This window comes from Rhipicephalus microplus, chromosome 7 (assembly GCF_043290135.1).
Source record: "Rhipicephalus microplus isolate Deutch F79 chromosome 7, USDA_Rmic, whole genome shotgun sequence".
Classification (NCBI taxonomy): Eukaryota; Metazoa; Arthropoda; class Arachnida; order Ixodida; family Ixodidae; genus Rhipicephalus; species Rhipicephalus microplus.
Window position 1 is genome coordinate 11,964,350 of NC_134706.1, and position 18,991 is coordinate 11,983,340.

Genomic DNA, 18,991 nt, shown 5'->3' on the forward strand with positions numbered 1-18,991 from the left:
ATGAATAAGAAATGAGTTACTTAGGAGGATAGAAAGGTGGGCCAGTTGGCAGTTCATATTCGTTCAACGAACTGGGAGCGCGGGCAGAGGGACAAAAGACAGAGGGAAGAATCACACAGGCCAAGTGCTCCTGCTGTGTGGTTCTTCCTCTGTCATTTGTGTGTTCCTGCTCTACCGGTTCGCTGAACGAAGACGTGCTTAGAATAACGGAAACCTGGGCTAGTTGGTAAGTGTTCATACTAAAAAGGCATGGTCGTGCAAACACGGAGAGAAGGAGGAAGCGAACACATCTCAAATGCCAACTGACAACCGAAGAGGCGCACTACCGCGGGAAAGAGAGAAAGGCACGAAAGCATATCCGAGCAGTCACGTGCAATAGGCGAACCTATCGATCCGGCAAGCGCGGGGGTCAACGCCGAAGCATAAGTGTTAATGCATTTAATTTAACTTTTGTGCAACTGTGATACAAACTACCCAACAGAATCATTGCCATGCATCCCTCAGTTCCCTTCTCTCTGCTTGTATATAACTGAATATTCTTTTTGTTGTTGTTGTTGTTGTTGTTGTTGTTGTTGTTGTTGTTGTTGTTGTTGTTGTTGTTGTTGTTGTTGTTGTTGTAATCCGCTTTTCCTCTGTACCTAACTGAACAAACACGCTGCTGATTGAACACCCTGCAGAGCCTTTCGCAAGCACACAGTGACGAACCGTCGCCGATTCGCCCCCGCGTTAACGACGCGTGACGTACTCGCATCTGGGCGAATCTTCGATCTCGACGTTGACGAAGTGCAGCGTGATGTCTCCCTCGGCGGTGATGACCCAGCGGCAGAGCTTGTTGGACTCGTAGGCCTTCGGGTAGCCAGGACTGTAGAGGCGGGCTGGCCGCGACAGTGCCGTCAGGTTTCCACCGCATTCTGCGAGTCGATAAGAAAAGAACAGTGAGCGGACAGTTTTTTTCAGTCGCGCAACTTTGCACCCGGTGCCATCGCACCGGTGCAAAGTTGCCGGACAAGCCTTTTCTTCAATTCATTCCAGCCAAAGACAAAATCTGAATGGAACTACTTTCCGTGACTCCGTCGCCAACAAGTTCGACCACCCTTCTTTTCAAGCTGTCTTGCATAAAATTACGCAATTTGCATGTGATGACCACCCCTCGCTGAAACGCCGTGCGGCACTGTAAGTACCTTAAAAAAACTGCATTCAATAAAATGTGGGAAGGATGAATGTGGGGGCGCCTTCAGCTTTGTTGTCGGTCCTGTTATCAACTTGCGTTAACGTTCTTCGAGCGCATTTCTTTCTTCATCATGCAATGCCGACTCGCCCAAGCAGCTTTATTTGACCGACCTCTCGGTTTGGTTTCTTGACTATTACTCCCTGCATGTCGCAAATGTTCACTTTATACGTAATCATTAATTGCCTAATTGATACTTCTTGAAAAGAATGAGCGAAGATGGTAAAAGAAGAAGAGAGATGGCTACGAAGGCTGAGATGACGAGCTCTCGCGAAAGGAAGGTGCAACAGCAGGGACGACCATTTACGAAACGGCGGCGAATGTGTGGGCGTACGCAAAAAAAAAACAAAAAAACGAGTGTACGTATTATAAAGGTGCGTAGGCGCATGCTTAACTAGCAAGGTGGAAATCGGAAGGCGTATAACATGTTTATTAGCAAAAGCTAACCTCCCAACACCTACACAACGAAATAAAGTATTAAGATTGAAATTTTTCTTTCAGTTAGTTAAAGGTTATTTTAAGTTAGACTTATCACATATATACTTCATTTTTCCACAGGATATACCACAAGGCAGAGACATGCCTTTACAATAACCCCATTTTCCACCCGTAATAACACATTCAAGTATCCGTTCTTCCCTAGGACAATTACCGAATGGAATAACCTTAGTAACGAAGTTGTTTCCCAGTCATCCTTGAACTTTTTTGCTGCGCAGCTCTAGCAGCGAGTGTCTAATTTCTATGACATGTGCTCCTGTTGTTTATTTCAATCACTGTAACCATTCTCCACTTGTGATCATTTTGAATTTAGCGCTCATTTCTCTATATGTTCTTATGCCGGTTTATTACAAACCACTGTTCTTTTTTTTCGTTATGAAAGTGTGTAAATGCCTTACCTGTTTTATATTTATTTGTTTGCCGATTTGTAAACTTATCAAATGTATATCCACCCTGCCAACACCCTATGTTAGGGTTGCAGTATTCATAAATAAAATAAATAAATAAATAAAGTCGAGCTCGGTGATAGGTTCTATTTACACATCCCATTTCAGTCTAGTACTTTAGGACTCTTGTTTGTATATCTTTAGGCGAGAGTCCTTAATCTCTCACACTAGCGTCCGTCCGTCTGTTCATGCACTGGAGCGGTGCCAGCCGTGGCCACTCCCCCTTGCACTCTATGAACAATCGCGTTATTGCTGAGAGAGTGCATAAAACAAAAACAAAACAAAAAAAAATCACAGCATATCCACGGAGTGAATGGTGATGAGTGGGCGAAGCCTTGAATTCTGATGAGTGGGCGAAGCCTTGAGTGGGCGAAGCCTTGAAGCCTTGATTCGGTAAACCATGAATCCTCCGTAATACTTACCCAGTTGATCCTTATGGAAAGACGGCGAAAACGCGCTGCAGCCGTTTTCCGAGCCCTCCGCTTCGCCGCCTTGTCTTCGTCGCTCGTACTCGAAGCACGCAGACTGCCGCCGAAAGAGCCAAGAGCGAACGTATTTTAAAGCAAGAGCCAATGCGGTCTCAAATCCCACAAGAGCACGCACCAAAGTGGATGGATGGATGCTATGAGCGTCCCCTTTATAACGGGGTGGTGACAAGTATGCCACCAGGCTCGACAAAAAAAAAAACCTTTTTTCTTTTTTTATGTTGGCCTAATGCCTCTACTTCGATAAATTCTATCTTAATGGAAAAAAAGGTAAATTTTCAGCTTAAGTTCTCTGCCATTTACGGCACACTGTCCATATTTTATTTTTCCAATATTTATTTTTGTCCTTTCTCTCTAATTTTCTGCCACCAATACTCTAACCGTCTCTTACTTATTTCAATCGCGGGTGTGTTCAGCTTTCCATTGTTGTCCCTAAAACCCAAGGCTTCCTGTAGGCTCGTGCCCAAACGTACACCTGGGTGGATATCTCCACATTCAATCAGAACATGCTCCGCCGTTTCCTTATCTTTCCCGCAGCATGTGCATTGTTCTTCTTCTTTACTGAATCTTGCTTTATAACTACGCGTTCTAAGGCAACCCGATCTCGCTTCAAACAGTAAAGCGCTTCCCCTTGAATTATCGTAAAATGCCTCCCTCCTTATTTCATTTTTGCCCTTTCGGTAGTTACTCAAAGCCGGTTTTTTCTCCATAGCTGCCATCCAGTAAATCCTCTCCGCCTCCCTGACTTTTCCCTTAACGCTCTTTGTTGACATATGGCTTACAATACCATCCGTATATTTACTAGTGAGTCTTCTAGTTCTTTTTCTCCACTGTGTGTCCACGCTCTTCCTATACAAATAACGGAACACCTTCTCTGCCCATCTACTCTCCTTCATATTTCTTAGCCTTTCTTCGAACCTTATTTTGCTCTGCGCTTCCCTCGCCTCAAAACCTGCCCACCCCATATCGCCCTTTACAGCCCCGTTTGTCGTCTTCCCGTGAGCACCCAGCGCGAGGCGTCCCACAGTCCTTTGATTTACATCCATTCCCGATTGCACCTCTGCCCTCATGCACACCACTGAGTTCCCAAAAGTAAGCCCTGGAACCATTACACCCTTCCACAGACCTCGAAGCACCTCATACCTATTGTATCCCCACAACGCTCTGTGCTTCATTATTGCCGCATTCCTCTTTCCTTTTGCCGCCGAGGCTTTTTCCTGTACCTCCATGTATCTATCACTCTCATTTACCCATACTCCAAGGTACTTGTATTCACTTACCCTCGGTATTTCTTGGCCTTGTATGGACACCGTCTGATCACAGGGATCATTGAATACCATCAATCCACACTTCGTTACACTGAATCCTAGTCCAAGAGCTTCACCTTCCCTTCCGCATATATTCGCCAGCTGCTGTATATCATCTCGACTGTCCGCAAATAAGACGATATCGTCCGCATAAAATAAACCTGGAAGCTTCTGCTCAATCATCATGCCTCCCTGTTTGTGTGACAGATTAAAACCAATGTTGCTACCTTCTAGCGCTTTTTCCATACTCACCATGTACAGCATGAATAACAGCGGGGACAAAGGACATCCCTGTCTCAGCCCCCTGCTAACCTCAACGTTCTCTTTGCTACGCATTCCTTCCCACTCTATGCAAACTGTATTTTCTCGGTATATCTCCCTCAAAAGCTGTATACAGTCGTCGCCCATGCCCATTCCTTTCAATATATCCCACAAAATTTCCTGATTAACGTTGTCGTATGCCCCAGTGATGTCTAGAAAAGCCACGTACAAGGGCCTATTCTCTATTTTAGATATTTCTATACACTGAGTGAGAACAAACAGGTTATCGTCTAACCGCCTGTCGACTCGAAATCCGTTCTGAAGTTCTCCCAAAATATCGTTATGTTCGGCCCATGTTTCTATTTTCATTTTTACTGCTTGCATCGCCAACCTGTATAGTACCGATGTAATGGTTAGTGGTCTATACGAGCGAATCTTGTCCTTTTCTCCCTTGCCTTTATAGATTAAGTTCATTCTACTTTGTCGCCAACTGTCCGGTATTTGTCCGTCCTTTAAGCTTTTTTCTACTGCTTTTAACAATGCTTCTTTAGTGTTATGTCCTAGTTCGTTAATGAGGCTAACGGGAATCCCATCTAAACCCGCGGCAGTGCGCTTTGGAATTTTTCCTTCGGCCTTTTTCCAGTTGAAAGTATCAAGTACTAGCTCTTCCTCTGTTGCTTTCTCCGCCACACTTTTACTCACCGGGGAGATCCCCTGGACGCTCTTTTGAAACGAATCGGCTGTTACCTTTTGGATGTAACCTAGCGCTTCGTACCCTTCCAATTGATTTCCTCCTTCATCTAGAATATGTTGTTGCGTTGTGACAGACTTCCTACCTAGCGCCTTTATGTGGCTCCAAAAAATCCTAGGCGCGGCCTCCTTTTTTTCGTGTATCTCTGTCATCCAGCGTTCACTTTCACCTTTAATTTTTGCCTCTACCAATTTCTGTACAAGGGATTTTTTCTCTAAATATATTTCCCATATTTTTTTGACTTCGTCCTGCGGCCGCTTCTCCTTTTTTGCCTTTCTATGCTCCCGTGATGCTTCGCGTCGCTTCTCGATCGCCTCCCGGATTTCCTTGTTCCACCAACTTTTTGGTTTCCTTTTTCCTTTCCAGCAAACAGTTTTCTTCTCTTTCCCTATCTCCTTCGTCATTAGATGTAACAGCTCACTATACTCCCAGTCCTTGCCTGGTATTTCGCCTACTTCTTCCTCGACTCTTGCGGCTATATTTATTATTTGTTTGTCATTTAAATACGAGCTGCCAGACTTTGATTCCATGCTCATATTTTCAGTTTCGTATCCCATTTGTAATGTTATTCGTTTATGATCACTACCCAAGCTGTTAATGCCTTCCTCGTCTATCCTCATTTCTGTCAGTTTGTGGTAAATTCCTTCAGTCATGAGACAATAATCAATACTTGATTGCTTGTTTCCGACTTCCCATGTGATCTGGCCGTCACATTTAGGCCCCGTGTTAACTATCTCCAGACTATGTTGCTCGCAAAGATCTAGTAATAACTTCCCATTGGTGTCTGAATATCCGTCAAGGTCATGTATGTGGGCATTCATGTCCCCTAGAAGGATGATTTCGGCCCCATTACCAAATTCCTTAATATCCGCACTCATGCAATCCGCTATCTCCTGATTCTTTTCTCTGCAGTTATTCCCCGTCCACAAGTAGGCTACCCCTAGCCACGTTTCCTTTCCACCTACTGTGCCCAGAACCCAGAGGTGCTCTGAACACGTCTGTTTCACTCTAACCCATTTGGCTCCGCGATGAATTAGCATTCCTACACCCCCACCTTTCCTTTCCGATATGGTCCTGTTACACCCTTCCCAAACATAATTTTCAATAAGTGGTGGCTCTTCCAAGTCTCTAAGGTGTGTTTCTGTAACCGCATACACGCCTATCTGTTCTTTGTTTAACTGCTCCTCAATCTCTAACCATTTTGCCTTCTTTCTGCCACCCTGCATGTTTATGTAACTAATTGCAACACGCGCCTTTTTCCTTTTTCTTTTACCTTTTTTCTGGTTTTTCGCAATTCTACCTGTCAAAGCGTCCTCCTGGTTGTTTTCCCTGTTACGAGCTACCCCGGACTCCGAAGGGCCCGTGAGCCCCCCAAAAAAGCTACTGCGCGTCCTGCCAGTCGCCAGCCCACCTCGTGTCCAAGCCTCTTATCGAAATGAATCTTGTCTCTTTGGAATCCACCCCACCTGTGCACTTCCCTGTTTAAATCCACTACCTCGAAACCCTTCTCTCGACTAATTCGCCATATCTCTTTGTTTGCGTCGACAACCGCTCTTTGCAGGTTGACGTTGCGTACTGGTACTTCCGGTACTGTGCATACTACAATTTGCACCTGGGGGGACACGGCGCGCATGTCATCCACCCCTTTCGCCAAGGTCGTCGCTAGTCCTGACGATTCTTTTTTCAGGACGTCATTTAACCCTCCCGCAATTACAACGAGGTTACGATTGTTAGCTTTAGCTGCGAGTTGTTCACCCGCTTGACTCATTACTGTCCCCAGCGTTTGTCCTGGGAACGTCCCTATCGCAACTCTCTTGTCGCCTTTCACCCTTTCTTTGATTGCCGCTGCGCATCGGACTAAATTTGAGTCACCGGCGATGATGACCTGTTCAGACATTCCTTCTGAAACCTGCACCTGGCTGCTGACTAGGTGACTAGCGTGAGTCACGTCTGCTGGTTTGCTCCCTCCCTCCCTCAAAACTACTTCCCGGTAGCTGGGCCCTGTGGCCAATGTATCTGCCTTTGTCATGCCTGTTTCCTTCATCTCTCCCGCACGGGGGGTCGTCGCCATAATGCTTCCGCCGTCACCTGCGTCTTCGTTCCCTTTCACGACCTTCGATAGGCCCTTCTCGGCTGCCCGGAGCCTTTCTTCCATGGCTGACGTTTTCTCTCGCTCCTTCGCCAATGCGTTCTCCAGCTCTGCGATTTTCTCCATGAGCCCACTCTGGACCGCCATCATATTTTTCATTTTCTCCTCGAACTCGCACTGTCTACACTTGGCGTCATCTTCTGCTTTCTCCTCCGCACTAACTTCCACCTTCCACCCTACCCCGCACTCTGAACACTTTACGGTCTTTTTGACCATGACTAGCTCAGTTTACCGATGCCCACGTGTTAGAAAACTGTACTAAAATACACTGGTCTAAGCCAAAAAGAACCACAATAATAAATAAATACGCTACACTTCACAGCACCTGCGCATGCACGTGGTCGGTCTACGCGCAGGCCTCAGCCACGTGGTGGCTGGAGAAAAAAGACACAGTACAAAATACTAAAAAAAAAGAAAAAAGAAAAAAAAACGTACACCGTAATAGACCTAATCAAGCTTTACGCTAGCGCCTTACGTTCTCATAACGCTACATACAGAGGCAAGCTGGAAACATGCAAAAACACTTATCTGTAGCTGTCATTCCCTCCTACAACCTAGTCAGTGCAGCACGCGCCGCAGCGCCATCTGGTGAGCAATCCGGGTACTAACGGTGCGAGTGCCACAGCGCAATCTAGCGAGCGCTCTGAGTACTAGCGGTGGCTACTACTACGCGTGACTTGCCTACGCCTTAAGAAGCTTCGCCCCTAATTGGAACAGAATAAAAAAAACTAAAGAAGACATGGCATAGTCAGTCGAATGGTCACAGGCTTTCGCCGAACACACTCTGGCATTCACATTGTCCTTCGTCAATTTTTATGCCTTGTAATTGAGATGTGTAGGAAAATTGGTTGATTGATGGATTATTTGATTTATTGGCGTTGACAGGGTTCTCCGTTACGGGGTGCCCGGAACCTCATCGTGACTCATGCCCCACCCTTTCTTGTTGGCCGAGTCTGAAAGCCAAAAAGCTTCTCGATGGCGGCAAAAATAAAAATGAAGCATTTACATGCTTTACAAAGCGCCCTGCCTTTGGTCATCAGATTTTCAGGGGGTTAAACTTCGGAATTAGGTAAACAGGTTTTCGAAAATAACGTCACGGCTCCACGGTTTCCACTTTCTTCGGAAACCTGTACGGCACAACCCGGAACACTGAACAGTGACGGTGCAGGTCCAGTTGACTAGGTTGTAGGAGGGCTTGCCCTTCCCCTCATATGATTAGGGGAGAGAGGGTACCCCTTCGCTTCGCGTACTCCCCTGTGTCCATGCCTAAAGAATAAGTCACTAGCTCACACATGCAAGAAACGTCAAAGTAGCAAATTGTTACGTGGGTATGTGGACAGGCCCGGCACAACACAGTGTGCGGGCTAGCTCAAAGGCTGCTTGCTGGCATGTTGCAATGTGCAATGTTGCAATGGCATGTGCAATGTTGCGTCGCGCTGCGCGCGACTTCTTGGTAGCCTGTCCACGCTCCGCTTCAGAGCAGCTACATTTATTTCGACGCAATCTAAAATGAGGAAACAGAGTGTTGTCTGCACATCTAGCAGTGCCGTAGATGTACCCACCGGCAACCTCCCTCAACTTTTTTTCTCTCTCAAGATCCTCGCCGAAAGGCACTCAAACGTGCACGGTTTGCTATGTACTTTTTTAAACGTGAACTACGTTCTACAGGTAAATATATATAATGTGAAACGCAGACAAGGAAATTTGCGCGAAAACATGACAGTATTTTTTACGCGTCGGTGCTTTGGCAGAGACACTAAACCACGTGTACCTCAGTGCGTAAACAATGATAATGTGCGATCTTCATCTTTCAATGTGCAAGCAGTGGCCTATGTAGGATGCGTTTGAAGTGGAGGTTCTCGTTAGAGTTAAGCAAAAAAAAAAAAAACTTGTTGGTAACTCATCTGTGATTATGCCACAGCCCTTTTAGGGATCGTTTTGTATATTAGAATGGGTGCACTGGAATAATCCCAGCAAAGTCAAGTACATTGTCGGCCAATTACTTTCAAAGGAAGAGCCATTCGATTGTGCGATAATTTACAAACGACTGCATGGTTACGAGGAAGGGAGTGGTAATCGACTATATTCACAGCAATACGAGACGAGTAACCAACAAGCCATTTATTTTTATTTTTTTTTCTTTTGCATGCGCTGTGGAGATAGAATCCTAGGCGCCAGGCACTTCGCCTCACCCCGTTACTGAGCTGCGGCAACCACAGAACTGTTTCCTATTGGTTGGTTACTGCAACCCGCGCCGAGTCGTCGTTGCATGCTTCGGGTGTTGCCGTGAAAACGGAAACGACGCGGCAACCGAAAACCGCGACCGTTGTAGGAAACAACGCCGTTGGAATGCTTTTGCTACGAGCATTTAGTTGCGCGTCACCAGCGTTGCATTCTTTTATGACTGTTAACGTTACGAGGCGAACGAATCGATTCACGCGGCTACAGAAACATAAATGCTGCATTTTCACGATCTATCTTACTCTTTGTGCACTGAAGGTACTTGTGCTTCCGTGAAACTCTCAAAAAAAATTTTACAAGGCAATATACGACCAACGTATTTGACCTTGACCATGGAAGGACAATGTCAAGGACAAGGGACCAAGAAAATGCGATTAGGCGTTTACCAATGTCAGGGGATGATCATCTAAATGTAAGGCGCGCGTCAGTGCTGTTTTCACTACCCTCCCTCATGTTTAGCACGATGACCTGATATTGTCCTGCCATTACAAGGTTCCCGGTTTGTGCTGAGTACACTACCTCGTAAAACGTTTCGAATGAGTAAGCCCCGTATTTTTTTCTTTCTTTTTTTTTTCCTTAACCTTACCGTTCACACGTGTAAAACACAGGTTCGCCGTAACAATATCGGTATGCGTATCCGGGGAACATTAATCAACACCTACGGCAATAACGTAACGGAAAGACCTATCGTGTTTCGTTTTCGGTTGCTGTTAATTTTTGTTTTCGTACCGACGCATGCCATTGCGATGGCAAAAGCGCTCCTCTCTACGTCAGATGCCACATTCCTTCGAAGGTCGTTACTTACGGCGGGAACTTCCTAAGGGCTCGAATTCCTGAGAAATGATAGTATGTTTCGTCTACAGCACTTACGATACCCTTCACTCTTGCTCTCTAACTACACGTGCGGCATATACGCCTTCCGATTTCCACCTTGCTAGTTAAGCATGCGCCTACGCACCTTTATAATACGTACACTCGTTTTTTTTGCGTACGCACACACATTCGCCGCCGTTTCGTAAATGGTCGTCCCTGCTGTTGCACCTTCCTTTCGCGAGAGCTCGTCATCTCAGCCTTCGTAGCCAGCGGCCCTCTTCGACTTTCTGAATTCCTTGCGTTTTCTTTTTTGTTGCGCATAAGCATCCTGGAAACTCGAGGCGAGCCAGTAACCCTGCAAGCTCGAAGGATTGAGCCAAGGCGAGTACTGTTGCGACCGGGGTTTCCAGACACCGGAGGTCCGGGATGAAGTTGTCGAGGCAGGAGGAAGAGAGACTTGAAGAGGGTTTATTTACAATATGTACATTGCGAACTCCCTACACGGTGAGCTCTCAAACGTGGCAGGCCTCTACATGTCTCCTAACATAGCGCTACATGGTGCTTGGTTCTACATGGTTCTGCTCGGTTCTGCTCTCGAAAAAAAGCACACACGAATGAGCCGTGGGGGCTCATTATAAAGGGTCTGTCCTCCCCAGATCCCTAGATCGGGGACCGCGTACAGAGGGCACCGTCCAACCACGGATCACACATTACCCGCGAGGGTGACGAGCACGCACGGTCCACGTGAACGTTCAAAATTGAAGCGTGGTCACTGCACGGCCATGTGGCACGAACGTGGCTCCTCCTCGTCAAGGGGTGTCGCTGGGCGAGGGGTCTGAAGTTGATGACTGCATCCATCGAAAGGGCCGCCGTAAACAAGCTTCAAATGGTCGCCGAACGACTCGTTCAATTAGCGGGACGATTTCCGGCCGCCGCCGCCGCCGTCATCTTCCAAAGAAGAAGCGGCACTTGTGGTCTCCCGAACTGCTCACGGTGTCGTGGCGGCAAGACGCCGCACCCTCCGGCCAGGGGGGAACAATACATGGTGGACACAGGCCGCCAGCCCGTTTGGCGACTAAAAAAGGAACATCAAAAGGAACGCCGATCCATTGTCAGACCTGGCGCCGGTCCTAACAGTAGGCAGCCGGTCGTTCGGTTACTTGTTTGAAGATTAAAGGAGCGCCGCTCCCTCTTCCGCTCTGGCGCCGGTCACAACAGCTCGTCCGCCGGCGGGAGAAGCGACCTGAGGGTGACCAGCTGCACAGGTTGCCCGAAGTGTCGCTGTGTAGTGCTGTCTTCCAGGCCACTGCTGATGACGCTCAGCCAAGGACTCTTTCCCTCTCGCTCCTTGTGGCTCCCCTCTGGGAAAAGCATTCATACACACCACCACAGGCACGGGAGAGCACCCTGCCCGCACTGAGACACGTCGAGTCCGACAAATTATCCAAAAGCAACCTTACTTAAGCGGTATTACCAAACACAAAGCAGCAATCGGGACGTTTCTCTGAGGTTTCACCAAAACTCCTAATCCCGATCCGATAATAATCTTCCCATCAAACTGCTTTCAAGAAAACTAACTGTCAAGTGATGCGCTCACCGTGGCATACCCGAGTGCTTGCGTGAGCAATCCGCCGTAACCCACCAGGTATCATACTCATAAAATAAAGCATTTTACTTCACGCTATCTTTTAGTTCCCGAAATTTAGTGCCGCCAAAGCCAGTCGTCAATTCCTTTTGAGAAGACGAAAGCATAACTGCCGTGCTGCACCTGCATTAGGAACATCTTTATTATATATCCGCAAACGCACATCACAGTGCTCCTGCCTGGATGAGATACCACCTAATCGTTCCCTTGCTGTTGCCACTTTCACAAAGCATACATATAAACTCACGAGCTAGCTTTTCTTACACACCGGACACATGCGAACAAAACATTAAATGAACAACAAAAAAAAGTTTCGCATGAATCCTGAAAAATCTCGCAAGCAATAACTTTGCGTCTCTACGCTCAGTCATAATTAGTTCATAACGTTGCTCCTGCTCATTTACACGTATCTACCATGACGCAGGCTCCTATGCGTGTCGTTTATGCAATCGCACAACGCTTACCTTAGCTAAACGTACAACGCCCAAGAAATGAACAAAACCAAAATTGTGTTACCTAAACACTATTTGGTAGACGAGATTCTTAAAAAACACATTAAAATCCAAAACAACTTAAACAGTCAAAAGCAAATTTCAAAACAAAATAAATCCACTAATGACCATCGTCAAAAGCTCACGGATGTCTACTCCTTTTTGGGACTAACGCGCGGTGTCGCGTCCTGTGGGTCTTTCTAGGCGAACGGGAAATGGAACAATGGCAAAACCCATTCGCTTCGCCTCCGACCCCCGCAAAGCTCTGCGCTGACAACCTGCGTTCTTACTCTCGCTGAGTACCTCGCACTCCCGCAGTCCATCAAACATGCCGTCGATAGAGCGACGAAAGGGTCTGCCTTTCTACCCAACGTGCTTTTTTTTTTTTTTCGTTTTGTCCGGCGGCTCGGACGCATACAAACCAACTCCGGTGCCGATGACAAACGCCTAATTCTGTACGCTCTAATGCGTGTCACTATCCTTCCAATAGATCTATACAACGTATATAGGCTACCAAAATGATAGAGCGCTAACGAAAACAAGGTACAAACGAGTTATTTACAAAATCACAAAAACAAACAAAATGTTCCTTTCAACAGTCCCGAGTCGACGTTTTCCGAGAGGCTAACAGCTGTTCGCAACAACTCTGAGTCGAACTCGCGGTGGTCGCGCCCGGAACGATTTTCTCGAGAAACGGGGTCTACAACACGCGTCAATCGCCCTGCTACCGAACCCCGCGACGTTCCTCGAAGCCGACTTGCTGTCGCTTCCTGCCCCTCGAAAACCACCGACTCTTTTGCCCCGCACCCCGTCCAATGCACCGCGAGAACAACGGAAGGGTCTCTTGCCCTTCGACCACTTACGCACACCATGCGCTTCTCTTTTCTTTGTTCTCTGGCCGCTTGGACGCTTGCGATACGGCAACTTTCTTGAAATTTCGCTCCGCCATTTGAATACATTCCTCAAACGCGTCGCGATTTCTGCCTGCCTGTTTTTACGGCGCTTTCTCCGTTTTGCACGTCTCTTGGTGCCGTCTACGGAGCCTTTCGCCCATCTCTGATGCTCACCAGCACCCACATGCTCATCTGATTTTTCGCGCGGACTGTCTGGATAATTGCCTAGCAATCTCTCCTTCAAACACTGCCGCGTACGATGCGCTTTTCTTTTCCGGCGGTTCGGACGCACACGATACAGACCCGTCAGAGATGACAACGGCACTTTTCTCGCGATTTTACCACGCCGTTTGAAACCCTTACTCAAACGCGTTGTGCTCATCTCGAGCTTTGCCTTATTGTTGCCCTTCGGACGCTTTCTCCCCTGTGCACGCTTCTTTGTGCGGACCTGGGAGCCTTTCGTCCTACTCTGACGTTCTTCATCACCGATATGCTCCTCCGCCATCTCGCGCGCCCAGTCCTGATGATTGCCTATCAGTTCATCGTAAGACCGCGGCCGCGTAGATTGCGCACTTCTGTTCCTTACTCTCCGGCCGCTCAGACGCCTGCGTTTTAAGCCAGTCAGAGAAGACAACGGGCCTTTTCTCGCAAATCCGCCACGCCGTTTGAAGGTCCTCGTCAAACGCGCCGCGCTGATCGCGAGCCTTGCCGCGCTTCTGTTTTTCGGACGCTTTCTCCGTTTGGCACATTCCTTGGTGCCAAACCTGGAGCCTTTCGTCCGCCTCTGACGCTCATCAACATGGTCTACAGGGCTGCAAGGTTCGATGGAACACTCTGTTAATCTTAACTTCGTTTCCCCCACCACGGAACCCTCACACCCTGCTGTGACCGCGAGCTCTTTTCCCTCAGAATGGGTTAAAACCTGTTCCATTCCCTTACAGGCACTAGCCTTCTCTTTGGCCTCAAACGGCACCGCCGCTATATCTACAGATATCAGACCCGCAGCACTCTCTTCGGCCCTAAACGGCACCGCTGCTGAAACGCACCGTTCGTGCGGTACATCTGCAAATTTCTGACCTGTAGCCCTCTCTTCGGCCTTAATCGGCACCGCCGCTACGTCGCACCGTTCGTGCACTTCATCTACAGATGTCTGACCTGTAGCCTTCGCTTCGGTCTTAAACGGCACCGCCGCTACATCGCACCGTTCGTGCGCTACATCTATGGATTGACCACTCTGCTGCAATGCCACCAATTCACAATTAAGCCTTTCTATCTCTTCATCTAATTCCTGCATCCTTTTTATATGTTCTTCATGCCTGCGCTCAGCTTCCAATTCCTCCTGGCGCCATCTTTCCTTTCTTTGCGCCCTTTGTACTTCCTCCTCCTGGTCCAATAAGTACATATTCCCGAAGTGCTCGATTTCCTCATTGTCACTATTGCTTTCGAGAATCACTTCGCGGAGTTTAGAAGCAGGCATATCATCATTAAAATCTAGCTCCAGATCCCAACACAGGTTCAGCAGGTTCTCTCTCGTCAATCTCGTAAGATCCATGGCGACTACTTTGCTTTGGCTCAGCTGTGACAAAACACAAACCCACCAGCGCTTCAATTCTGGGTCTAGAGAAATTGAAGCCTGGCAAATCTCACAGCGGAGACCACAAGCTTAAGCACCCAAGTAGCACTACGTGGCCAACATCCCTCTCTACTTTTTCTTGTTAATTTTTCACTCCTGCTTTTTACAACATCCTAAAATTTAACCCGCAACGTACCCTTAGAAATTTTGAAACATTACCCCTTGTTCCTATTGAATCATCTAAGCTTTCCTGCTTTAGCGTACTTGCTCAGATAATCATCCAGTGCTGCCTTGTGCTGAGATAACAACCACAGTGGCCAGGCAGTTGTTGGTTATATCTATCTTTTAACGAATTTAGGCTAAAAGACTCGATATATCTCAAGCACAAAGCCAGGCACTCACCCCATTACGTGCGGTGGTGGTACGCTGCTTCGATCCCGCCGAGTTCCAGGGCTTTCGGCTGGCCTCCGGTACATGTCGCTCTCCGTCGCAGACTCGTATCCCACCGCTGCCAACCAGTTGTTGCGACCGGGGTTTCCAGACACCGGAGGTCCGGGATGAAGTTGTCGAGGCAGGAGGAAGAGAGACTTGAAGAGGGTTTATTTACAATATGTACATTGCGAACTCCCTACACGGTGAGCTCTCAAACGTGGCAGGCCTCTACATGTCTCCTAACATAGCGCTACATGGTGCTTGGTTCTACATGGTTCTGCTCGGTTCTGCTCTCGAAAAAAAGCACACACGAATGAGCCGTGGGGGCTCATTATAAAGGGTCTGTCCTCCCCAGATCCCTAGATCGGGGACCGCGTACAGAGGGCACCGTCCAACCACGGATCACACATTACCCGCGAGGGTGACGAGCACGCACGGTCCACGTAAACGTTCAAAATTGAAGCGTGGTCACTGCACGGCCATGTGGCACGAACGTGGCTCCTCCTCGTCAAGGGGTGTCGCTGGGCGAGGGGTCTGAAGTTGATGACTGCATCCATCGAAAGGGCCGCCGTAAACAAGCTTCAAATGGTCGCCGAACGACTCGTTCAATTAGCGGGACGATTTCCGGCCGCCGCCGCCGCCGTCATCTTCCAAAGAAGAAGCGGCACTTGTGGTCTCCCGAACTGCTCACGGTGTCGTGGCGGCAAGACGCCGCACCCTCCGGCCAGGGGGGAACAATACATGGTGGACACAGGCCGCCAGCCCGTTTGGCGACTAAAAAAGGAACATCAAAAGGAACGCCGATCCATTGTCAGACCTGGCGCCGGTCCTAACAGTAGGCAGCCGGTCGTTCGGTTACTTGTTTGAAGATTAAAGGAGCGCCGCTCCCTCTTCCGCTCTGGCGCCGGTCACAACAGTACGTGATTTCGACATCGATACTAGTTATTCGGCATCTAACTATTTGGCACCAGGCACGCTTTCAAATAAGTAAATAAATAAATAAATAAATAAATAAAGGAAGAAAGAAAGAAAGAAAGAAAGAAAGAAAGAAAGAAAGAAAGAAAGAAAGAAAGAAAGAAAGAAAGAAAGAAAGCCTTATCCTTGGTTTTCTGTAGGACTCGCACGAGACGATGTTTACCCGTTTTCCAGATGCATCACGTTCGTTGCGCAATCGAGCGAGACACCCTTGATGAATGATGAATGCCATTGCGCCATTACTTTTCTGGTGTCACCAGCAGGTGAGAGCTTATCGCGCACGGTGCAGGTGTTAGGTGAGAGCGGGAAATTGGCGACGGATTTTCCTCAGGCGATGCTATCCTCTGCAGATTCGTTGTCAAGCTGACGTCGTCACGTGAACACGTAGCACTGGGTAAATGTGTAGACGACGCATGCAAGTCGATCAAATCACTCGGTTGTTGAGAATATGGTATTCTTTACACCGAAGCTGTGTTATTATTAACCGTTATGTAGTAGTAGTAGTAGTAGTAGTAGTAGTAGTTGTTGTTGTTGTTGTAGCAGTAGTAGTAGCAATACCCGTTATGTAGTGGTAGAAGTAGTCGTAGTAGTAGTAGTAGTAGTAGTAGTAGTAGTAGTGGTAGTAGTAGTGGTAGTAGTAGGCCTCACGCAGGTCATGGAAGGGGGGTGAGCGAACAAAGAAATCAACAAAAGGACGATGGTTCCAAATGATGATGATGATGCACGTGATCTCACTATTTTATCGCATGCACTCTCGCGCTCACAACTTCACTGTACGACCGTTTTCGCGCAGTGGAGGGAGAGAGAAATAAACGTTTAGTTAGAAACAGTGTTCCGAGCGAGGCCTGGTGTCACCCTAAGGCGGGAGGGTTCCCTAGTCCAGGAACCCTCTGGCTTCGACTGCCCTCTTGGCCCTGGCGACGAGTTGTCGCTGGTCTTCCAGGCCCTCGAGGACGAGCCTGGCCTCCTACGATTCCATTAGGTGGTCGTCGTTCATTCTTGGGGCTTGGTCGCCGCTCCAGTTGCACGTCCTGGTTTGCATGGCACTGGCATTGCAGGAGCAAGTGTGCCAGGGTGTCTGGTACGCTGCAGAGCGGGCACATGTAGCCATGTGTCGTTGGGTAGAGGCGGTGCATTAATATACCATGTATGTAAGTATTGCTTTGTAGGCGTCTGAAAATCACGCTCTTTTCTTTGGTTAGTCTTGGATAGGGTGCAGGGTACTCCCGTCGCTCCAGTTTGTATAGGGTTGAAGTAGCGACGAGTAGGTGTTTTCTACTACCTCCACCTCTGCAGCCACGGATCGGATATCCTTTGGTCCCAGGGCAGCCCGGCTGACGTGCTCGTGAACAGCGGCGTGAGCCCCTTCATTTCCCTGTAGACCCTCGTGTCCAGGAACCCAGATTACGTAGGTGTATGGAAGTGGAAAGCTTCGCCGTTGCAGGATGTTAATTGCGTCAGCTGAGACGCGGCCCTTCACATAATTCCGGCAAGCGGCTTGCGAGTCAGTGAAGATCACCGTGGCGTCTTTACATGTGGTGGTGGCGAGAGTGATTGCCGCTTCTTCCGGTGCGTCTGAGTTGCGTACCTTGACTGCGTACGCCGACTAAATTTCAAGGCCGAAAGGCTGCCGCAGTGACGTCAGAGGTTGGGGGCCCAGTTGCCCAACTGAGCATGCTCAGTAAGACTTTTTTTTCCACATCTTTTATTCGGCCCAATCAAGCCGCAGCAGCTGCGAGAGCGGGAGCGTTGGTTCTCCTAAAACGTGAACGAAACACAGGCTTTCCGCCGCGTTCGCGGCGTAACTGGTCCCCCACCCTCTGACGTCACTGCGGCAGCCTTTCGGCCTTGAAATTTAGTCGGCGTTGGGCGGACGCTAACTCTAGGCCTAGAGAGTCGACCACGCTGACAGCATACGCGTTTCTACGGGGGTACTTGGCCGCGTCGGTATAGCGGGCGTTCGGACAGTGGAACTGGCTGAATTTCTTCTGCTCGTCGGTGCCACATGGAGGGATAGAACAGACCACGTAGAGTACGGGTCGAACATTACCAAGCCTGAAGCTTGAGCTTATGAATTCTAGTCCGATTCCTCGATAAGCAGTTGCGATAGCAGTACTTGTGCGGTTATCTAACTTGTGCTGGAGAAAGGATTGGGCCTAATTAGCATGCCTTCAAAAACAAAGAGGATTTTCTACTAGCCACCTTGCTTCACCTGTACGTCCGTCAAAAGGAGTTTGAGTCATGACCCACAGGTGGAGTGAGTGAGTGAGTGAGTGAGTGAGTGAGTGCGGTAGTTTGCATGAAGTTTAATTAAACTAAATACAAAATAGGCCGGAGCAATTTCACCTTTACGAAGGTCCAAATACTTGATGGATTGCCGTTAACATGGAACGAAGCCCAGTCGTGTTTCACACAACCTAATAAAGTTATTTTCAATTCAAGTCGATAATTCCGCTAGGACGTGAAGAGAATATAAATGATGGCTTGCAGCTTTCTTTAAGTAAGCCTGCGAACAGTCCCTATAAGCCGTCTATCGTGCGATTGCGAACCATTACGGTGCTGGAAAGCTCATCGGAATACATTCAGGTGTCTTTCGTTTTGATTGATCTCTTGTTGTTACGTGTTTGGTGACCGCTAAGGTCGTGCGGTGTGTTTAAGCAAACCAGGTTTTATCAATGCGGTTGCCTTGTTTGGAGCATCGGCGTCCTCTTCAAATTGCATGGTTCTCCACTACGGCGTCTCTCATAATCATATAGTGGTTTTGGGACGTTAAACCCCACATATCAATCAATCAAATTGCATG

The 18,991-nt window shown here is 48.1% G+C and overlaps 1 protein-coding gene across 1 annotated transcript in view; it reads right to left on the bottom strand.

The window, feature by feature from the left end:
- LOC142767280 (mannan-binding lectin serine protease 1-like) overlaps nt 1–18,991 on the bottom strand; it is a 70,717-nt gene that overhangs the window by 26,839 nt on the left and 24,887 nt on the right. The window contains exon 3 of the mRNA XM_075868664.1: nt 746–911. Coding sequence (XP_075724779.1) covers nt 746–911 — 166 coding nt within the window. The remainder of the gene's footprint in view (nt 1–745; nt 912–18,991) is intronic.